General features: G+C 37.0%; 1 protein-coding gene across 15 annotated transcripts in view; it reads left to right on the forward strand.

The window, feature by feature from the left end:
- LMO7 (LIM domain 7) overlaps positions 1 to 24,233 on the forward strand; it is a 197,556-nt gene that overhangs the window by 155,919 nt on the left and 17,404 nt on the right. For 10 of the 15 annotated variants that reach the window (XM_030566674.1, XM_030566693.1, XM_030566711.1 and 7 more), the window contains 12 exons: positions 1,102 to 1,244; positions 2,689 to 3,139; positions 3,910 to 4,227; positions 9,305 to 9,419; positions 11,951 to 12,112; positions 13,205 to 13,395; positions 14,885 to 14,945; positions 16,049 to 16,105; positions 18,272 to 18,297; positions 18,627 to 18,731; positions 22,009 to 22,101; positions 23,742 to 24,073. In XM_030566674.1, coding sequence (XP_030422534.1) covers positions 1,102 to 1,244; positions 2,689 to 3,139; positions 3,910 to 4,227; positions 9,305 to 9,419; positions 11,951 to 12,112; positions 13,205 to 13,395; positions 14,885 to 14,945; positions 16,049 to 16,105; positions 18,272 to 18,297; positions 18,627 to 18,731; positions 22,009 to 22,101; positions 23,742 to 24,073 — 2,054 coding nt within the window. The remainder of the gene's footprint in view (positions 1 to 1,101; positions 1,245 to 2,688; positions 3,140 to 3,909; positions 4,228 to 9,304; positions 9,420 to 11,950; positions 12,113 to 13,204; positions 13,396 to 14,884; positions 14,946 to 16,048; positions 16,106 to 18,271; positions 18,298 to 18,626; positions 18,732 to 22,008; positions 22,102 to 23,741; positions 24,074 to 24,233) is intronic. The other 5 variants (XM_030566702.1, XM_030566784.1, XM_030566791.1 and 2 more) reach the window with 2 other exon arrangements.

The following is a 24,233-nucleotide window of genomic DNA, read 5'->3' on the forward strand; positions in this document are numbered from 1 at the left end:
GGGTACAAAAAAAGGCTGCATATCAGATTAGCAGAACAAAACCAAACATCTGTGTGTTATGGGGGAAGCGCCATACTAACGATATTGTGAAATCTAATGAGGCAGAATGTGTATTTTTAATTTAGCACATAAAGTCACATGCAGTGAAATTGTAAAGCTATTTGGATGACTTTATGTTTAAATGTTTAGTCATTTGGAAAAATATCCCATGTGTTTCCTCTCTCCCAATTTTTTTTTAGTTTTTCTCCCTTGAAAAAAAATGTCCTTGTTCAAATTTACCATGAAAACTAATATCCCAGCTTTGAGATAATTAAAAATGCTTATCTATCCATACATTGGGGCATATCAAAACCTCAGATTTTTCCTTCAGATGTTGAAATGTAATGATTATCGAAGTGAGCGGTTGGTGTTAATAAGCACTGGACACTGAGCAAACTTTCAACATTGCTTAGCTAATGCATCTTGGTTCTAAACATTCAGTACTTCTGCTTAAACTAGTTCTGGTATTTTATGGGACAGACACAGCTGACTGCTAAACTGCATTGTGATTTTAGAACATGAGCAAAATATGAAATAGGTTGATACTTCACTTCACACTTTCCATTTAGGATTTAAGGTAGGTTTTATGCTCAAGTCTCTACATCAATCCATTCAAATGTTGCTTTACTTTTCTGTATTTTACACTCACTCGTTCACTCACTCAAAGTTAATATCCAGTTAAGCATTGCTGTTACATTTTAGATAAATATTGAAGAGGTGACTGGAAAGAAGTTAAAAGAAAAACTGCACTTTTTTTTTAAATGGCATAAAATTGCAGTTGTTACCCTTACTTAATGATAGGCAACAGGCCACCTTACTTGAAAAATACAAACACAGTCTGTCTCAGAAACATTTAGGTCAGAAACATTTGGGTCAGATTTTGCAGGAAGACACATGAGACTCCTACCCTTGGTGCAGACAAACAGGCTTTATAAAGCAAAATTAGGACACACTGGTATCCAGTTGGAATGAGCAGTCTTAGCAATGTAATAGGGTAGTCTCAGTAGTTGTTAAAGATCACTAGAAAATCAGATCTGCATACATTAATGTGATTTGTTTTAGGATCTAGCAAAATGGAAAAATCGTCGAAAAAGTTTCACTTCAGATTTGCAAAAGAAAAAAGAAGAGAGAGAAGAAATCGAAAGGAGAGCCTCTGAGAATTCTGAAAGAAATAGCAAGTCACTGAAAGAAATGCAGCAGGACAGGTAATGCACCTAATGGAGATGTTGTATGCACTACTTACATTTGAGCATGTGTGTTCACTCTAATCTTAGAACAGCTTTAACTAGCATTTTAATTGTGCTCATATATGAAATAGAACTAACTCGATACACCTTTTTTTGAAGAATATATTTTGATAAAGCTACTCTTTACTGACCTTTGGGTCCATTTATACAATGCAGAAATCTAAACAATTGAAAGGCAGATAGTAGTAAACTCTGTATAGTGCAAATTAAAGCAAGTTAGAAAAGTAAAATGTAACTTACAGAATGAAACAATGTAGGAATAAATTTTGCTTTGAAATCAAACTTCATTCACTTTAATGGTATATTTTTAAACAGGTCTAAAAACAATTGTCTAGAATGAATAATCTTGTTTGTCTGATTTACTATGATTGTATATTTTTCTTTGCATTAGTATTGCAACTAAAATTCTTTTTTATCCATTGATGAGTAAACATAGCCAGTGCGTTTGTTTATATTGCAAAACAGCAGGATTAAAATTTCATTTGAACTTTCCCCTGTGCTGTTGCTATATGAATCCTTCTGGTATATACAGAACAAGCAGACAGTAAATATTTTTAAGACTTCTCTATAAATAAGTAGAAAGTAAATTGATAACACCACCATTTCCCTATAAGTGATGGCTTTATAAATGCACTGACATCCATTTTTAAATCAATGGGATCAGTGTTCATATATAATGCTGCATACATTTACAAACCAAATTTAAAGGATCCTTTTAAAACATAAATATAATATTTTGAGTGTCAGTAACTTTTAATTTCCATTGTTATGTTATTGAACAGATGTCATTTTTATCCTAGAAATAAAAACAAATGCTCATATTTAATAGCAATATTACCAAAACTTAAAAAAACTATTTTCTAAATAATATTTTTGTCTCATTTCACAGTATAAGGAAATGTATGTGGCAAGGAACTAAGCCTCCACTTAAGCACCAGCAAATGCCTAAAATGTGTTCTCCATAAATCGGTACACCATTCTAATACAGTAGCTAGATTAGTAGAACTCTATAGTTCGGCTTACATTTTTCAAAGTCCTCCACCCTACCAGATCTAACTAGGCATCCACACCTTGCCTAACATCCAATAAATAAATAAATAAATAAAGATGTAAAAAAATCCCTAAAAATGAAAACTTAGCCTTCCAAGCATTTTTACGTGAACTAGTTGTATTGCTTTCTCAGGGTAAAGGTCATTCTTGGCGTAACAGTTTATAACTTGAAAATGTCATCAGTCATTTTAGTATGTGGGAAGAGAGAATTTGAATTTTTGATTAGAAGTAGATTCATTTTCATTTAAACAGACTTCCATAGCTTTGATCATTTCACAGCTGAAAGACTTCTTAAAGTCCATGTATTCTCCAGGTCACTCCTTTGGTATGTTAATGAGTTCTGTCTCCTTAGGGAGAACAGAGATCAAGGATCCTACTGGGACATCCAGCAAAAAAGTGAATGGAGGCGAATGCATTCATCAGATGATGTATTTAGTGAAGAAAAACCCCCTTCCAGCTCATCAGTAGCAAAAGATTACCTTGTTGAAGAAGATGCCTCTTACAGCTTTAAGAAGAATGAAGAATCATATGGTGCACAAACTAACGAAGAGAATTTTCAAAAGCCAGAGATCTATGCAACAGTTGAAACTCAAATTCCATCTAAAAGCCTATTAGCAGAACAGAGCTCAGTCCCTTTGTCTACTCACCCTTCGGTGAATGCACAAATGGGGTCAGCTCGAGTTTCAGCTTCTCTCCCCAGAAATTACCAGAAAACTGATACCTTTAGGTTAACATCTGTGGTTACACCAAGACCTTTTGGTGTCCCCTCAAGAGGAATCTCATCACTTCCCAGATCATTTACGGTAAAACTCCTTCAATTTCTTCATGTTTGTGAATGTTACTATCTTGAATAGTTAACCCAATAGCCATTGGAACTTTTTAATGCATTTAGTTTTAAATTTCCTGCCCCCGTTTAACAAAGGAGGTATTAATAATGAAGCAAATAATTCTGCCAGTTTCCTAAACAATTGTTGATCTATTTCCTATGAACAGACATCCGATAAATATATTGGTTTTTGGTAGAAGTTCATGTTTTCTTGTTAGAAAATTTATTGACCTATCAGTACATTTTTCTGAAACTTGCTTAGCATAATTATACTTTTAGCTGATGTAAATTGTCATTCCATCAAGGTCAATGGAATGAGAACCATTTTACACCAACTGAGCATCTAGCCCTTAGTATATTGTTAATGAATCCTAATACGAGCAATCAGCATATCTGCATAAATTGTATTCTTTTCCATAATTCCCTAGCTACCCTAAATTTGAAACTGATGTGTCTAAAAGCATGCTATTTCTTTTCAATCCAAACCTGAATTAGTTATCCTTCTCACTTGCATCTGAGAGGGAAAAAGCCCATCTTGCTCTTCTAGTAATAGTGGATAATAGGGTAGCAGGTGTGTCAATGGGAAATTGCATTGAAAGGAATAGGTGGAGAAAAAGATAGAACTTCTGTGGCTGAGCTCTCTGGACTATTTAGCTTAGTTTGCTGAGAATCAAACTTGAGGCTTTTATACTTTTTTTTTAAATAAAGCAGCATGTGCTTATATAAACAGCAACATTTTTATTCCAGCTGGACGATGCCCAGAAATATAATGGAGAAGTAGATGGAGCCAAGAGATCTCAAAGTTTGCTCACCAGCTATTCATTTTCAACACTGGAAGCAGGACCACTTCTCTCTGCAGATGCAATGACAAGTGGTGGCAAGGAGGAAAAGGAAAGCATTAAAATAACAGAGTCTCCTACATTGAGAGCCTCCGCTACATCCCAATACCAGGATGCAGTGTCCCCTGGTCTTAAATCAGACTATTATTCTCATCCTGACCCTATTACAGTTGCATCTTCTGCAGAAATAAGAAGCCTGCCAGAGCCAGAGGTTTCAGTGTCACAGGTGAGTTTGGAAAGTATATAATTACCCACAGTAACCTAGTAGTACTAGGACAGTGTGAACAAAGGTTATTAAATTCGTAGGCTAACATGCTTCACCAATGAAAGAGGTATTCAAAGAAACAAATAACCCATTTCACTTAAGAAGCGCTTCTCTTTCCCGTGGAGTATATGAAAAAGAAATACTTGGCCTGTGTAATTTGTTTTTTTGATTACTACAATCTTTCTAAACCTCTTTTCTGTTTTGAGTTTGACTCTGTCTGTTTCTTGTAAAAATTGAGCCGAATTTTCAGTTTAGCATTAAGCAGGTTTCTATTATTGTAGTCACAATTATTTGCAGCAGCTATTAAGGTCACTAGGACATTGAAGAATATGGTTTGTGGGTTTAATTAGACTAGTTGCACTAGCATTTATTTGCACCCTCAAACTTTAGGTGGCAAAATGAATGCCAGCTTCTGAAAATCTAACCTTTAAATGTGCTAAGCATCACTCCAGGTTTCACTTTTTGCTGCAGTGCTTTGAGGCAAGGGTTTTTTCCTCCAACAATTCTTTTGTTTGCTTTACTCTGTATTCACTAATTACTTTTAAAAATAAATCACTTCCTCAGTATTTGCCTGTTTAATGGAAAGTTTCCAACTTCGGTTCAGAAGTTAGGTCCTGTGCTCTACTTTCAGAGCTCTGGGGCACATAAGGTACCATAATCCTTCCACTGCTGATTGCTGTTTCCTGCCCTCAGTCCCTTGTTTCAAATGTAACCCGAATACCAATAGTGTCAGCTGTCAGTAGCTTCTTTCAACAGTTGACAACATCACTAACTCCCAAGACCATGCTGGGAGTCACATTATCTACATTGTTTATGCTACTGTAGATAGCAGTTATGTCAGCTGTTGGAGAGAGAAAATACAAGACCCTGAATTCCAGTTGGTGCAGTCACTTCCTGCTCTATTTTTTTGTTTTAGAATAGATTTGCAAATATTATTTTGAACAGTTTTTTTTTTAAACCAACTTTGAAATATATTTTTCAGTTTACACCACAGGCTCCTAGCTTGCTGCCTGGCCTGTCATCCTACTTTGTTTAATCAAAGGTTCTGACAGCATGATTGTTGCATGTAGGAGGAGATGTTTTCAATGCATTGCAGTAAAAGGAATTATATTAGGTTAGATATGGGTCTCTTTTTATGGCTTATGTGAGCTGAATGGAAGCAAAATGTTCTGAGTCAGATTTCATTCTATTCTCTCTATCAAAACTCAGACAGAGCCTAGATGGGCCTTGGTTATCAGATATGTGATATAAAACTCTCCCGCCTGGCAAACGAGGAATTTATTTTTTTTTCTAATACAGCATGCATCAAGCTATAGTTAAAGAGGGAACTCCTTTCCCACAAATTGAGATGTCCACTTGTGTGCTGGTAAGGCATTTCACAGCCAAGTGAGAGACTGGTATCTCTGTGACCCACTGAACTATTCATGTGGCATTTGTCGAGCACTGTAGGAATTGGGGGATACCTGTCCAAATGGTTCAGATCAGTGCATGCAGATGGATTGCCCTTCTGTTGAGAGCTGAGCTTGAGGAGGGAGAACACATCTTCAGATTGACGAGATGAAAATAATAGACATGAGACCTTCTTGCAGCGTGGATTGATATAAATCTGAGCAATTTAAATCACTGATTTAAGTAATCAAGTTTAACTGGTTCTGCAATTGTAGTTTTCAGTTCTTTTCTTAAAGAAATGTTGATTCTCATTAGTTTATTTGCATATCAGAATGTGTTGATATGCAAATGAATCTTGTCTGTACACTAAATTAGATACTGCTTTTGCTAATTAGGAGAATACACTATGTACGTTTTATTTAAGTAATTATATAGCTTAACATACATTCATTCAGGTTCTTAATTGTTAATTTTTATTGTGATAGAAAATGGTGAATGATGCATTTCTTCTTTATTAGACTGATTTGCAAGGAAATTGGAATTCAATAAAATAGCTCTATTTAAATAATAAAATACTGTCTTAAATATGCTGGATATATAAACTTTTTTCCTTATCAAAACATTAAAACAAATTGATTTATTGAACAAAAGAAGTAGTATATGTAGTTTAGTAAATTGAAGTGATTTGTTTCTGATCACCATGTCAAGCTTTCCTGTATTTTCATTTGTCATTGAACTGAAGTAGTTGAATAAATTGAAATGAAAAAAATTCTCTCAAGGTGACCAGATAGCAATTGTGAAAAATCGGGACACGGGGTCAGTGGGTAATAGGTGCCTATATAATAAAAAGCTCCAAATATGGTGACTGTCCCTATAAAATCGGGACATCTGGTCACCCTAATCTCTCTATACTTGCAAAAGAGACTACTGTTGTCAAATGCTAGTTTAGTACTTCAACAAACTCTCTTATTCCAATGCTTAGCCAGTGACTTCTCTTAGTTCAGCAGTTTGATTTTCTTTAAAACTTTAAATGTTTTTTTATAAATTATAGTAAATTTGTGTTAGCATATGTTGTCATAATTTCAAATTTAACTTTAAATACATTTTTATTTTTATAAATAAACCTATTTAATTTAAATAAAAATATCCATTGATTTTTATCCATCCTACATTTATGGAACATTTAACAGCCTAATGCTTTCTTAATATAGAATACTGTATTGAACTTACTCAGTTTACTATATTAAATTTAGTATAATGGTCTCCTTCTATTCAGTCAGATCGGTTGTATAGCAAGAAAAGTAAAAGCCTATTTTAAATAATATAAGGGCATTTACTGGTTTATAAGCTAATAGCTGTATCTTAGACTAATAACTAACTCAGAAATATCTGTCCTGGACTTATATACTGTGAGTGTCTGTGACTTTATTGGCCAAGATGATTACCTGGTAAACAGGGAGAAATGTAATATTAGTGTATTGCAGTATGTTCCTCTTCTGCACCCTGGGCTCTGACTATTGTAAACCCCTCTGCACAACTGCCTATTGTTCTCAGACTTGCCCAACCATGTGGCCGCCTCGGCTTGTAACCTCCTCTTCATCGTGTCATCCCAGCCAGTCTTATTACTTGCTATATTTTCCCTGCTCCTCCTTGCTTATTATAATTTAGCTCTTCCCAATCACTAATTAGAATAATTATTCTGATTTAATTGTTTTGATATTGTATATGGGGTTAGACAGTGACATGATGAGGGTAGAGGCCAGAAGTTAGGATGACAAAATTTGTAAGTGTATGGATGGAGATTTGAGGACAGTTGCTACTCAGAACAGTGTAGAATGTCCAGGAATTATATAGATCTTTGTATTCTTCTTCGAGTGCTTACTCATGTCCATTCAGCTTAGGTGTGTGTGCTCGCCACATGCACCGGTGCTAGAAGTTTTTCCCTCAGTAGTATCTGTAGGGGACCAGCTCCAGCACCCCCTGGAGTGTTGCGCACATGCCGTGGCATATAGGGCACCACCAGTTCTCCTCACCTTCAGTTCCTTCTTGCCACCAGTGACGGTGCTGGAACTGTTGCTGGTTCAGCCAGTTATGTTGCTGCTCATTCGTACAAACTAATTATCTCCTGAATTATACTGTATATAATACAGTAATAGTGGCCTACTCTGCCACAGTAAAGGGTTTAGTATTAACATACTTGTTTTGTAGAAATTTCCATTTTAACATTTTCAGTCCAAAAAAATCTAAATGAAGAAGTGTTATGATTTTCTCATTTCGATAATGTTGAAAAACATTTCACTTTGACTTTTATAATGTCAATTAAGTTTGTTTCAGCTTTTATATTACATTATATTGTTTCAATATCAACATGAAATAATATTTTTCATAGTTCTGAGTTGAATTTTTCAGAATTTTTGTTTCATGGTAAATTTTGAAATGTTAGAATTTCCCAGGGAATGGAAATTTTGATTTCTGAGCAGCTCTAGTAATTTGTATACAATTTAAGACCCCTGTGTTCACATAGAACCCATTCATTAGAACTCCACACAGAGACAGTGGTCCACACCAATAGATCCCGTTACAGGATTGGGGCCTAAAGGAGCATGGCTTACCCCTACCTTAGTATGCATAATTATAGATGAAATGAGTCATTTTATCCAGCTTTTTTCAAATTCCAGTTAGGTTATGAGCCTCAGTCTCATGAGGCAGTTAATTCCACAGATTAACTATATTATGTATGACTGGGGTGACCAGATGTCCCGATTTTTATAGGCACAATCCCGATATTTGGGACTTCCTTATATAGGCACTTATTACCCCCCCCCACCCTATGTCCCAATTTTTCACATTTGCTATCTGGTCACCCTATGTATGATGACCTGTTTAGGGTTTCCATTTCTTCAAATCTTTCATAATTAATTTAATAAATTGCTCTCTTGAGATACAATTTGTGTAAACTAGCTGTCCATTTCACCTTTCATGGGTGTCTCACTGTCATCTAATTACTTCCTATAAACCAGGGGTCGGCAACCTCTGGCACGCGGCTCACCAGGGTAAGCTCCTTGGCAGGCTGAGCCAGTTTCTTTACCTGCCACGTCAGCAGGTTCAGCAGACTGGGGCTCCCACAAGCCGCGGTTCACTGTCCCAGGCCAATGTGGGACGGCGGGAAGCGCCGTGAGCTGAGGGACGTGCTGGCTGTGGCTTCCCGCCACTCTCATTGGCCTGGGACAGCAAACCGCTGTCTGTGGGAGCCGCAGTCCACCAAACCTGCCGATGCGGCAGGTAAACAAACTGGCCCGGCCCGCCAGGGTGCTTATCCTGGCGAGCTGCATGCCAGAGGTTGCCGACCCCTGCTATAAACTCTTATTAAAGCATTTTGCACTGAACAGCTTGCTATGACAAATTTAATAATATCTACAGACCGTTAAATATGTATATGTACACGAAATGTCTTCTATGTAGCCTTTAAAACATAATTATCTAAGTAAAAAACCTAATTAGCATGTTCTACAAAGAAAACCGCTCTATAGTCAGTTAATAGATAATTAAAGTGTACATTGTTAATAGCCTCACTTATTTAGTGGATAAACTTTCCTTCATGTAGATGCCTGTGACACCAGATAGTGCAGTGTCATGTTTTATTTTTCAGGACCTGTGCAGTGAAATGAGAATCAGTATAAACCAGAGACCTGGTAACAGTCGCAACTTTGGGTTCACCACAAATTGGAAACCTTCTGGTGTTTTTATACAAACAATTGAAGAAGGTAAACTAATATTTAACCCTTTTATGAACTTTACTCTTACTGTTAATGGATTGAGACTGCTAGACAAAGTTATTTAATTTTAATGATGAATGAAAATCTTCCAAAGAATTTAGATGGAAAGAAATTGAAAAGAAAACAGTATTTGACTGCTAAAGGCTAAATACGCTATGATTCCTGTGTATTTTCATCCACTAAAACTGGTTTAATTTAAGAAATATCTGAAAATGTATTTTGAAGTAAAGAAGTCTTAAATCCATAGCAATGGTGTAAATTCTGGTTTATTTACCAGACATTATTCTAAGGCTTCAGAATGTCTGCTAAATACAATTGCTTATTTAGGGATATCACAGGGGCATGCATATAACATAGAGACTGCTGCTTTCTTGGAGCATATTTTAAAAGGTTTCACTTCCTACAACTTTAGAGACAGATGCATAGGAAAGCAGACTATTTTTTAATTTCAGGTTTCCTTTCCTCCCCTATGTTAAAGATTGTAAAATATTACCTCCCATGAGTAACTGTAGCTTCTAAATGATCTGCATGAATATTTTTTTACTGAAGTAACAAAAAGGAATTAGTCAGAGTTTTGTTTGGTGTTAGAATAAATACTCACAAATTATAGTGCCATTTTCTTCAAATATTTACTAATATCCAGGATTAATATTTTTTTCCCTGTGGAAATGAATCTTGCTCTAATCAATATCTCTCAAGTTTCTTGTAGTTTTGTTTTAAAGAACAAATTAAAATTTGTATTGCATTGCTACTTATTTTTAAAAATTCAGCTATAAATTGTTCAACCACCCCTTCCTCCAAAACTATAAACTGTCAAGTCTTATGGAGTACACTGATATTTTTTCAGTAACATTCACCCCATATTCAATAATGTCCTTGGTTACAACTAAAATATTACCTTGCAGTAAGACAGGCTTAAAACCAGAGCAGAGAAGACACCACTGGAAGCTTCATATTGGCCTGGCACTTCATTGCATTTCTTTTCACAGAAAAGTAATTGTGTAACAATCACCTTACACATTGACTTTAAAATGAAAGCTAAGGCCAGGTTTTAAATCACTGTTAATCATGGCTTGCTCCTTCCAGATAAAACAGGCTAAAACTGTTGATAGCTGCTTTCTCCAAAAGGCAATTTAAATTTGATTTCACTGCCACTAAATCTGTTTTACATCAGTTACTTTGTGCAAAGGGCTGTCTCTATATGCTCTTTAGTGTAAATCAGAAATATTTTAATTTTACCCTATGAAGCTAGCTGAGCATTAGTTTGCTACAATAGTCAAATAGAACTAAAGAAATACTTGTATAAAAAATAAGAGTAGAAAAATGGCAATATTTACACTTCTTAGAAAGGAAAATACTTTTATCTGCAGGAAAAATTATGAAAAAAATACCTTAACTAAGTGTTTCAATCTTCATCTAAAAGCCTGTGTACTGGAATGAAAAAATGTTCACACAAGTGGTCATCTGGTGTATGTCTTCAGATGTAATCTGGAGACCACAGCAAGTGCCATTGGTTCAAATTTGGTTGGTTGGTCTGGTCCTGGATGTGTTACCTTCTGGTGGTGGTATGGGAGGATTTGTGTGACCTTGAATTCTTCAACTTTTTTCCTGGAGGCTTACTTGGGAGTCCAGCTTTTTCCCACATGCAATTCCATGCACTCTTTTACTACACCAATTGAGTAGAAGCACACCACTCACTTTGCAGACAGACTTCAGCTCAGTCAAGTCTTTTGATGTCTAGTTCCCTGCCTGGCAAAACAAGGTTTACAAAATAAGGCTGGAGACAAAATTCAGGCTTTTTGAAGCTAACAGCTGTCCCTCATTGTCTTTCTAGTGCATACTCAGGTATTCTTATATGGAAAGCCATTGTGTTGCCTTTCTATATGCTTCCCATTAACTTAAAGCAACGAGGGAGTATAATAAACATAGTGTTAACCCTAATGCAAGTTAAATCAGTTCATTCCCTCAGGAAAGTCTTCTAACACAATAAGGAATAACTGTACTTCACTGACCAGGTCACTTGAACTGTTGATACCATGACATCAATATTCACCTATTACATAGCGATTCCTGCATCATTCATAATCTTGTTATGTTAGCTCCATTTATGTCACCGCATCAGTTAAAATTCAGTTTATCATTATTGACCGATATCAGGATGCCTGCATTGGCTTGCCCCTCAGAGCAGGGCTAGTGAGAAAGAGGCAGCAAGAATTTTGCAATGAACTGCTAGCTGCAATATGAAATGCAAATCTGAAAGTTTCTTGTTCCCCTCCAACTTCCACAGATCTGTTTTATAATAGAAAATTATATAGTACTTCTACACTAGCTAAGATACGCAGCATTACATACCCCAGAGAGGCCAGTGTACAATAGCAAGTTTTACTAAGTTTACTTAAATTTCTAGCTATAAGCATTGTTCTCAGGAAACAAACTGAATAGCCACTTTCCCCATCATGACTGTGATAGAAGTGTTTAAGTATACGCAGACATGAGGAATTTTTTGTCTGATCTGTTAGGTAGCACTGCAGACCTTGGCCAGCTGCAAGTAGATGATGAAATCATTGCTGTTGATGGCACAAGAGTTTCACAAATGGACCATAATCAGTGGGAGAAAGCCATGGCCAATGCACTAGAAACTGGAAACCTGGTCATGGATGTCAGACGATATGGAAAAAATGGTGGGTTGTTTCGCTGGGCAACTACAGCATGTTGTATAAGGTCAATAAGCTTTGTTTAGTGAAGTTGCTCTGATGGGTTGGGGCCTGTAGTCCTTGTTTCGGCAACACCTTTTCTGAACCTACATGCTTTGTTAGTGTGTGTATTTTATTATAACGTAACTTGGGGTTTCTTTTTTATATGGATGTATCGCAAATAACTTAACTAGCAAGTCTGCTAACCTTAAACTGATGACCACTCTGTTATGCATTGGTCTAATTTTTGAGGGAGTGCATAGTTGCATATACGTCCTAGATTATTTTGTTAGATACATAAGGGCACCACAGAAAGGAATTGAAAATGCCCCCTTCTTGCCACCTCAGTTTAGGGGTGGAGGATAGTTCTGTCAGACCAGGAGGTGATGTCCATTCCTGGGATCCTTGCTGGCATCTGAAAGAGGCAGCAGTGTCCCCCTTTTCTGATATAACATTGTACCCTGTAGAGGTTAGGCCAGGGGTAGCCATCTCCTTACCCATTTTGCTGCTTTATTTTAGTTACGGTGAGGACAATTTCTCTTCCTAGTTACTATACAGTTAAATGTGCTGTCTGCCACTTAAAACTCTTTACCTGTGTGGTCTAATCAATTGTAGTATGGATTATAACATCCATACATAAATTTGCAGGGACAAATTTTGGTGGATTGTACTCCTGTAAAACTTGTAGATAATGTTCCAGGAGCAGTGTGTCTGTCAGTTAAAACACAGCTTACTGCTCACTCCCCCTATGGCTTGATTATAGGTGAAAGAACTTTTTTCCTTACCAATGACATTGTTGTGAAAAAATAACTTTCAATTAATATTAATATTTATATTTGTAATGAATCTTAGTAAACTTGCTAGTATTTCTCAAGCCCATCTTTTGACTAACTCTTGTTATGGGAAGCTGGTCTGTTTATAAAAGCTCTAACCATTTCCTGTCTTTATGAATTCTACCTGCTTCATCTTTCTCTCTTCTTGTCTTTTTTTTAAAATGAGAATGTGTTTTCACTAACTTTTATTCTTTATACTTTGACTTTTCTGTCCACATTCATTTCTTGATCTCCATGTGCTGATCAGATTGGGGCAAAGACCAGCCTTCCCTGCCATATGTAAGGCATAAAATCCTCAATCTCACCAGTATGGCTACCAACATTGTAGGTACACCTGAAAATAAATGGATTGATGCAACTTCTGGAGATCAGAATTCTACGAACTCCTCTTCAAACATATCAGCCAAAAGAGATTTCTCCTACAGCCTTCAAAATTCTGTAAGATTTTTTTTTCAGAGGGTGAACAGTGTTTGGGTGTTGGGAGGAGAAATGAAGGAAAATCTTTAAGGCCTCACAGAGGAATAAGAAAGTAATTGTAGTAATTCCAGGAAAGCAGTTTTAATTTTGCTTTCTAATTAGAATACTAGAATCTCAGCTAAATATATTAATTCCTTGTGTCTAACTTATTTCTGTATAAAACTAGTATAATATTATGTGGAGTCACAGAATCACATGATAGCAGTATTTTTGTTCTGATAGCAATTAAATTTTTAAGTAACTGATTTCTGCATAACTACACAAAAACTGCATGATATAGTAAAATTATTTGAGCATTGATGTAGTTTCAGACATAGGGGCACATTCTCCAGGATGAGCGGCATAAAGGAGCCATATTATGGCCATAAATAGCTAGCGGACAATGCCCCTTGTGGGAGGAACTCTCCATTCATCTAAACCTAGTGGTGGCAGCTCTTGTGCTAGATGACACTTTCACCCCAGGATAGGAGTGGGCTGAGGACTTGGCAGATTGGATCTCTGTTTTTTCAGCCCTCCACTGATATAATTTAGAGCAGCCACTAGGCTGCTCTTGATGTCTGCACAATGCCGGTACAGAATCAGAGGGTTCCCTGATTCCCCTTTGCCCTCATTAGATGCAGAGGAGAATCACCCCTAGACTCAGTTTAGATTTACTAATTTATTCAGAATGACATCATACTGTTTGATCTTCCTGGCTGCATAATAAAATAAGCATGAACATCTTTACTGAATGAAGATTGATGGCTTTTTTCAGTAGACAAAGAGTAAGGAGCAGTTTGGTTTTGTCATTATATTGTTTGTGTATTTGAATTATTGTTAAGTTATGTACATGCAGTGGTCACCTTTAAAAAATTGCCAATTTTGCCTTAAATAAAGTTACTGCAGAGTTTGCTGTATTCTCTTTACTTCCATATGCTTATTATAGGAAACATGGGATACTGCTAATACTGAGATGTTTTTAAGGCCAGTAACACATTTTGAGTAACTTCTGTATGCCCAGATGAGTGTGTAAGCAATTAAAAAAAATGTACCAGCTGTTTAATCAGAACATAATTTTGATTATAATAAACCTTATAGAGCATGAATTATTTAGAAATGCTCAGTACAAGGGATTTCCAGTGACTATTTAAATGAATGCTGCCATTCCAAGAAACCGAAATGGTGTGCTTTTATTTATAAACAAAACATTGGGGTATCCATCTTGGCTCATGGCGCATTTTCTGGTGAATTAATGGTTTCCTTTCGGCCATCATCTTGCAACTGGTCATTAATCCCAGCTAATCCCTAAAGTCGTCGTTTTATATAAAATATAGGCAAGAAGATTTAAACAATTTCTTTAACTTGAGGAATTTATAACAACCTGACACACTTTGCTGTGTGGAATTTCTGTGGGAAGAAATGTTAAACTTGATTCACATGAAATTATACTAAAATTGTTTTCTATTTGTAGGATCCTGGAGCAAAAGTGATAAATGGAATGGAAGCAGATCTGAGCTCTAATGAACAAAAAGGTAAACTGCCAATATTTTCAGCTGCTAATTGAGAGGAGAGAACATGGATTGTATCTGTAAATATTACTATACAGTGAAATAAATATTAGGCCTCTGAGAAAATGAAAGCTGCAAGTGTAGCATGTAGGTCCAATTGCATCTGAGGGGCATGGAGTTCTATTCCAGGGAGCATTGAATGGTTTAAGAACCGCCAACAGAGTGCTGATAAGTTCCTAGTCTCAGCATGACTGATTGTGGACTGACTGTGTGGTAGGGATGAAAGAGGAGAAACAAGATGACACAGAAACTTAACTCCACTTATTCATTCTGCAACGGTGGTTATAACATAAAGATGCTTTATGGTGATCAGTCTTTCCTCTGCCTTTAAGAATTTGAATGTGTGGTTTCTCTCCCTTCCAACCTCCTTCCTGGAGACACGGGATGAAAAGCATCCAAATATCTGTTTTGCTAGAACTCAAATGTGATACTTCTTTGGTATGTGGACTGCATATTGTTGGCTCTGTGCCATAACTGTTAGTGACTCTGTTAACTAAGGTAGCCTTGGGGGGAGGGAAGAAGGGGAGGGAATGTAGGCACTTAAACCACCTAATAGAATTTTAATTCCTAATGGGAACCACTCATGCAATTACATTGCATAGTATTGTAAATGTGCATGGTGGAACATAGACATAGGCAAAGGTACGATTACATTTGACTCACAGTTAAATTGAGGGTAGTAGAGGAGAAGAGATGCCAAGGAATCTGAATTTGTAAAATCTGTCAGACTTTTAAAATCTGGGTGGGGATCTTAGGTAAGAAAAATGATGCTGCCAGACTTCCAGGCCCACACAAAGTGGGTCAACCATGCTGTTATACTAGATGGATAGCAGTTGTACTAAAATGAAGTACTAATCTCTGTGTGATGTAACCTGCTAAAAAAAATCTGCATTTATTATAATAAAAGACTAGCTTTTCTCTATCCTTCAGTTTTTCCAGGTGATGTTACTGTAGATTGGAAAGGTCTGATGAATGTCTTTTGTTATCCAGTGGTGATAGTCATTAAAAAATATGTAGTTAGACAGCACTGTATTGACTTCTTTGTATTCTTTGTATTTTTCAAATAGAATCTGAATCTATTTCTTTGAAAAACTTAAAAAGGCGGTCACAATTTTTTGAACAAGGTAAAACAAAAAGCTAACGTTTCATGTACTTTCATGAAATTGTTCCCACTGTACACTCTACCTAATAAGTCTCTGGTGCTGGGTACTAAGACTTTTCAGTGTTGTTTGTTGCAACCATGACAAAGCAACATAATCCATTTCCATTCTTTCCCCAGGGTCATCAGGTAGTTGTTACAATTCATGAGTCTACCTTTGTGGTAATGGGTCTTTGTGTGTGGGGTGTTTTTTTGTATATGTAAAACCTTTTAAATCTCTGATATGCTGTTCAAAACACTTTTCCACTTGTAACAGATTTGTTTCAGGTTTGCAACTCCCTACAAAACAGCTTAAAACTGACCATTCCAGCACACTTCTAGTGCAGAGGCTAAAGAGCTGTTAAAATATTTAATAGTAAATTCAGTTTATTCAAAGCTGCTGCTTTATACCGGTGTCCAAATTGATAGAATACAATAAAATGGATAACTTACTATTATAAAGTAGGTAACAATGACCAAGTCCAAAGAAAAGCAATACAAATTTTTTTAAAAAACTAATTGTATTTTTATTATTATTATTATTTATTATTATTATTATGCTTTAAGGTGTGCAAAATAAAGCTCTCATTACAGTTTTGTAGGCTTGCTTTTCTGGTGTGTTCTGCATGTCACATCTCATATTTTCACTAATGTCAAATATCTAACACTGTCTTCAAAACAGTTTTGTATGCTTCAGTATTTTGCTGTAGACCTTGAGGATGAAATTCTGGACCCATGGAAGTCAATGGCATTTTGTCATTGACTCCGGGAGTTAGGAATTCACTGAGTGGTTGTCTTTTTAAAGTGACATTTGAAATACCACTGCACACTTCATGTTATTCATTTCTAAATTTGTGCTTTTTATTTTTAAACGTAATGAAATTTTGAACAAACTGTTAAGATAATACTGTATTTTCCTTGGTTAAATATTTTTTCCTTATTTTTGTATAATGAATTTAATAGCAGTATTTTATTTGCAGTCCTTTTTCCCTCATTTGCAAAAGAATCTTTTATATAGTAAAGCATACTATTAATATCCACATACGTATTGTATTAATAGTTAAACTATTAACATACCATATATTTTCACTTAAGGAGCTTTAATTTATCACTAATTATAAATTCCTGTTTTTGAAGATATATAATTAATATAAAAATGAACATCTATTAATTTGACATAAGACCTTTTAGCCATTATAAATTTTTTTGTACACCAAATTTGCTCCACTTTCTCCACCTTGTTTTGTTATAGTGTAGGAAAATAATAGGTTCCAATATGTTGCTTTCCTGTTACTTTTTTCCACCAATTAAATTTTGCAGATGAATAACATGATCTAAACTATTGGTTATGTGGGACAATAAAATTAAATGGACAAGAATTTGTGTTTTAAAAAAACCAAACAAAACCAAAACCTGAATCGGAAGTGTGTATTTCTTGTAGTTTTTTCCACAGCGTTTAGTTTATCAGTGCAGTGCATGCATTTTTTTTATCACTGTGGCATAAGCTCAGAGCTATAGTGACAACCTTCAAATATCAGGTTTGACACACTATCAAGGATGGAAAAGTTGAAGATTCATTCTCTCTCTCTCTCTCTCTCTCTCTCTCTGGGAGTAGAGTAGGAGGTATTTATGTTGGTTAGTAATGGAATATTAGTTGCTTTTGGAAGGCCTATTGGTATTAATAAATGTAAAATGAGTCTCTAGCATCCTGAATATATAACCAGTATAACTGAATCCTAACAAAACTGTTTAAGAGAGTAGCTTATTTGATTATAAAACAGCATTGAGTAGTTTTTTCAGAGTAGCTACGGAAAACTGTAATTAGTCCTTCATGTTACAAGGCTGGGGATGTACTGCTAATTCAAGACCAAGTAATTATAGATAACATCTGAAAGATTTGAACATGTTATAGGGTTATTCTATTTTCAAAAACTTCCTGGATAAATGTGTATTAGTTTGAAGATACTTAAAGATTCTTTGACCTAAATAAAGGGAATAGGGTCAAATGAAACAAGTATGGTTTAAAGTTTAACAAATTTTATCCTGGAATTCATACAAGTGAAACTTTCCACATTTAAACAAACCTCATAACACATAATCGTAATGTTTTTTTCATTTTTTCTATTTCCCCTCTCTACTCTAAATCCTACAGGAGGCTCAGAGCCTGCAGTGTCTGATGTGAGTACTGCTTACAAACTACTTATAAATTAATTTAATGAAAGAGGTTATTCGTTTGTCTGGCTTTGTTCATTTCAGGGAACCCTGCTTTAACATTTCCTATTGTTCTTATATTACATGCTCTTATTTTGGTCAGAAACCTATCCAGATTGCTGATTAAACCTTTTTTAAAGCTGGTAATAATGGTTACAATTTAGCTGTTGTAAGTGTGTAGGTTCTTATTGCACTAAGGTTGTAGCTAATGTTTGTAAATGTGTTTTTATCTAGCTTTTAAAAATGTATTTTTAAAATGACAGTGGATTAATCATCCTCTTTTTGTGATGTTTTAGCTCCAAGTTCCATCTGTTAATGCTCCTAGTCGCTGGACTTGGGACCAAGAAGAAGAGAGAAAACGACAGGAAAAATGGCAGAAAGAACAGGAACGTTTACTTCAGGTACAGTTTAACTACGTACTCATAGACAGGGATTCCCTTGTCTGAGGAAAGACTGCCATTCAGTAGACTGCCATTCAGTAGACTTACACCCTGTTCCCAGCGCTGCCTCTGAGATGCTGTATAACATTGGATGAGTGGTTTCACTTCTGTACACTTCACTGCTCCCATTTGTACAGTGATAATTCCACTCATTCCAGTTTGTAAGGTGCTGTGAGATCTATGAATAAAAGCATTTGCAGAAGTATTAACAATTATTATTATTAGACTTTGGATGGCCTACTTTTCTGAACCTATCCAATTCTGGCAAAGTTACACAATAGCAGAGTTAGTTTCATTTTTCCTTTTGCCACTCTGTAACTTTTCCAAATTTAGAGAGAGTTTGAAAAGTTAGAGCAGAAAAAGTGGTGGTGGTGGTAGAGGGGGAATAATAATAATAATCAGGTTTTTATTGCAGTCAGTGGCAAAAAAAGAGGGGGAGGGGAGAAGAGGCTGAGGGGAAAAAGCGCCAAAAGTCCCCAAACTAACAAATCAAAATGTGCTGTTTCAATTCACCTTTTGAAACAAAATGTTGATGTGATATACATTTTGTTTTGAATTTTCCCTGCAAAAAATTCAAATAAACAACTTTGAATGAAATTTTTTTTTCATAATTTTCACTAGAAAGAAATGGTTTTTCAACCAGCTCTACTTACGGGTCTATAACCCAGCTAATTGATTTCAGAATGATTTGTTTACAATTAAACTTAATTTTTAATTAATATTTTTTAAGAAGGCTCAATTTTAAGAACAGTTCATACATATTTGTAGTTTGCCAAACTGAACATACTTTTTAAATGCTGTATATGGACTATACAGGATATCTTTTAGTCTTCATTCATTTTGATTAAAAATTTATTTTTCTATAATAGGTGACCCCCTTCACTTCCAGTTTTGTTGATTGTCAGTCACAATAGAAAATTTAGCAATGGAATATAATATTTTATCTGAACTAGGATACTGGTAATATGTATTAAAACAAAAAAGGCAGCCACTATTGTACTAATTTTTCCAACAATGGTTTGTATTGGGAATTATGCTTCTGTGATAAGTTGGTGTTATATACCCAATATTTTGGGATAGCAGTGGACCAGTCACTCTCAAGAGAGATGTAGAGGCTCAGAGAATAGAGTGACTTGGGCACTTCTAACCTCCCTTTAAAAAAGGAGAAAATAGGCTTCATGTTCTTTATGGCCAGCTTTAGAGAGTGTTAAATATTTAGGGCCACAAAAAGCTGTTGTTAAAGTAGTCTTAACGTACAGTTTGTTTTCCTTCCACGTTGAAAGAGGTTTTCTAAAAATGGCTTTGTGAGAATGTCAGTGAATGAGCAAAAGAAATACTTTTTCTAATTGCTAATCCTGCATATCCAGCCTGGACTTTGGCATTAAGCTGGGAGGTTTCCTACAGTTGCCAGGTGTTCAGTTTTTGACCAGAACATCCAGTCGAAAAGGGACCCTGGCTAGTCCAGTCTGCACCACTGACCAGGCTGCTAAAAGTCCAGTTGGCGGCACAGTGGGGCTAAGGCAGGCTCTCTGCTGGCCCTCGCTTCTCATGGCTCCCAGAAGTGGCCAACACGTCCGGCTCCTAGGCACAGGGGTGGTGATGGGGGCTCTGCACACTGCCCCCATCTCAAGTGCAAGCTCTGCAGCTCCCATTGGCCAGGAACTGTGGGCGTGGGCAGCTCACAGATCTCCCTTGCCACTCTACCTACAAACCAGGAATGCTGGTCACTTCCAGGGCACATGCGGAGCCAGGGCAGGCAGGGAGCCCCACTTCCTTAGCCCCACTGTGCCACCGACTGGAAGCTGCCTGAGGCAAGCACCACCTGGCTGGAGCCTGAACCCCAAATCCCCTCCCACATCCCAACTCCCTGTCTCAAGTTGAAACTCCCTCCCAGAGCCTGCATCCCAACCCCCTGCTGCATCCCTGAACCCCCACCCAAACTCCATCCCAGAGCCTTCACCCCAACCTCCTGCCCCATCCCTGGGCAGAGGGCTTCACCCCCTGCCCATCCCTGAGCCCCCCCACACCCAAACTTCCTCCTAGAGTTTGCATCCATCACCCCCTCCTCACACCCCAACCCACTGCCCCAGCCCTCATCCCCGGCCCCACCCCAGAGCCCACACCCTCTGCCACAGTCCAGGGCTCCCTCCTGTACCCTGAACCCCTCATCTCCCCACCCACACCCCAACCCCCTGCCCCAGCCTGGTGAAAGTGAGTGAGGGTGGAGGAGAGCGAGTGACAGAGGGAGAGGGGATGGAATGAGTTGGGGTGGGGCAAGGGTGTTCAGTTTTGTGTGATTAGAAAGTTGGCAACCCTAATCTTTCCATCTCCACGCATCACAAGAAAGAGAGATTCTTTAGGGCAAATTATAGACTTCAGTTTAGTAATGCACTTAGTGTGTGAGTAGTCCAAATGAAACTAACCGAATGGCACTACTTATGCGTAAAGTTGTGGTGTGTTTTAAGTGCTTTGCTGGATTGACGCCTTTTCTCTCAAAAAACATGTACAACCTCATTATCTTCAAATTACATCCTTAGCACTGCATGCAGATTCATTAACCATCAAAAGATTATTGGTTGCACTGAGTATAATTTAACCCACAGAAGCTCTGTTAAGGGGGATGAGGAACCCAACATGAAAACAAAACAGTGTGTATATATATATTACTTTCATCTTTCCAAGGCAAGGCCTGTGCCTCCCTAGATGTTTGTACCGTGCCAGTCGCATTTTGGGTGCTTCTGGAGATATAATAATAATAAATTAATTAATTAATACATAATCAGAGTCACAAGATGGGTGCGGTAAGTTGGTCAATAAATGATTAGTGATTTTTTTTTAAGGAACCTAATTACTAACTTGTAACCAACGAAAAAATTTTTAGTCCTGTTATAAATAGTTAAGATTTGATATTACTGTAGCTTAATAGAAGTAAGTTCATAGCTAAACCAAAAACAAATCATAAGATAGGAAATGTAATAGGTTGGTGAGTCTTCTGAGGCTTAGGGTGAGATCCTGGCTCCTCTGAAGTCAGTGATAAAACTCTCTTTGACGTCATTAGGGTCAGGATTTCACCACCTGCGATCTATTAGAATTCTGTGCTACTTGTGTTTTTATTATACTTGACGTACTGCTTTGCACAAGGTTATTTTGAAAACAAATATTTTAATACAAATGAAAGTAGTGTTTTCCTGTCCCTTTTTAATTTACTTTTAATATAATCAGTGACTCTTCCCATCAGGAGAAATACAGACGTGAACAGGAGAAATTGCGTGAAGAATGGCTACAAGCTCAGCAAGAAGCAGAAAGAGAGAGTTCCAAATATTTAGATGAGGTAGGTGGTGCATGTTTGTTCACCTTTCAAATTTCTCATGATTCTTTTATTGAGCAGTAGTGGAAGTAGGTACTTAAATATGCAAATGACTTTTTTGCTTTCTCATTTGCCCAGTGCAGAGAATAAATGCTTCTAGAATAAAAATAACTCTGTACAAAGTCAGTGGTTTACTTTTATGATCAGTTGGGTTTAGACTCATTCAAGATAGCAGGACAACATGCCGCCAAGCTGTATGAACAGAAGAAATGTATAAGTTGGTAACTAGCTTATGAAACAAAACAATATCATTGTGACCAGAGTGAAAACGACCAACTTCAGCCCTGATTCAGCATAGTAATCAAGCATGTACTTAACTTCTAGCCTATGACTAGTCCCATTGAAGTCACTAGGGCTATTCCATACTCAAATTAAGGCGTGCTCAAGTACCTTGTTAAATTGCAGTCTTAAGGCAGAGCCATCCTACCTCTGAAGAATTTAGAAAAGAAATCAACTACGGCCTTGGTAATGAAAGTCTTCCATATATCTCAAAATGACAAGGGTGTGTCTAGTTTCTTTAGCTGCCTCCTTCTGCAGCTGTAGTCTGTTCTACAGCTGAACAGGCTATATTCTGGGTATCCAGATGCTTTAGAGGCATCATTGTTCTCTGTTCCTGTATCAGCTCAGGGAGCACTTCCTCCTCCTTCAGGTATACCAATGAGCGTATTTATGCTTATACAGTAGTAAACAGAAAAGCAAAACAAATCTAAAGCTCATATCACTTAAACAGCAAGACTGGTGTCCCTTAATTAAGCTGTTGAGCGCCTCGTAGTGAAGGACTTAAGGACCTCTTGTTTTAAACCATAAGTGCTGGGAGTGTGATCTGGGCTAACCCATTATTCCTTCATTTGAAAGGGTTATTTTGCTTCCTGCATGGAAACAAACTATTCAAAGATCTTTTTCAGAGGAGTGCATATAAAAATAGAATGTCAGAAATGACTGCTAGAAGCTGAGAGTGGATGATGGGATGAATCACTTGATTGCCTGTTCTGTTCATTCCCTCTGAAGTGCCTGGAACTGGCCACAGTCTGAAGACAGGATACTGGGCTAGATGGACCTTGGTCTGACCCAGTAGGGCCATTCTTATATTCTTAAATTTTAGATGTTGGGGGACGTTGAAGGATGATGATTACATCAGTACAGTTAACATGGATACTGAGTTTAGATATGTGCTCACTGTCGTTCACTTAAGGTTGTTTCTAACAACTTGTAAAATAAGGAAAAAAAGTGAGTGAATATTCACTGACTCACTTATTGTGAAAATTGTGTAGGAAATGAGTTTTTAATAGGGACTTAAGAGGAGAAGGAATGACCTGAAGCATAAGTATAGGTTGGGTGTTCCATGCATAAAGATGGTTTAAAAAATAAAAGCTGCAGACTCTTTTGGAAAGATTAGGCAAAGGGGTAATAAAGGCTAGCAAATAAAATGGAACTTCTCACTTTAGAAGACTGTGTTTGTAGACATCCCTGAAGCACACTCTTTGTTGCCACCGAGAGTCCCCTGAGATTCTTCCCCTCAAGTCCCTGGTCACAAAATAAAATGTTTCCTAAATAGGTAACCTACACTATCATGTTTCTAAAACCATTATTTTCCTCTCCTACAGGAGCCGACTGCCCTAACCTTAAACACAGTATCGGTAACTGCACATGCACCACCTGTTTCTAACTGGAGAACAAACATGGGAGAAGACACTGATGCTCCTGAAGGAGGCAGAAGACATGAATGGGGCGAACAGCAGCAGAATGAGCAAGAGAAGGAAATGGAAAGGCAGAGACTTCAGGAGGAAAAAGCCCTGTATTTGGAGCAAAAAAGGAAAGCCCAAGAACTAGAGCTTGAAAGAGAGTGGAAAGCAAAGGAACAACAGTATGCCGAGGAGCAGAAGCGGCGCATGGAAAAAGAAAGGGAGATACCAGTGCAGATGCCCCAATACCGAAGGTCGGCACTCACAATGGGAGAGAAGCATTTACTTTTCAAAAGTATATTTTCAAAGATAATGCAGATATCCTGAAGTATGTGCATATTAAACATATGTTTCTGTGACTATCAAGAGAAAAGACAGACATGAAGTCACTAAGCAGAATGCATTCTGTGACAA

The sequence above is a fragment of the Gopherus evgoodei genome, chromosome 1 (genome assembly GCF_007399415.2).
Source record: "Gopherus evgoodei ecotype Sinaloan lineage chromosome 1, rGopEvg1_v1.p, whole genome shotgun sequence".
Lineage (NCBI taxonomy): Eukaryota > Metazoa > Chordata > Testudines > Testudinidae > Gopherus > Gopherus evgoodei.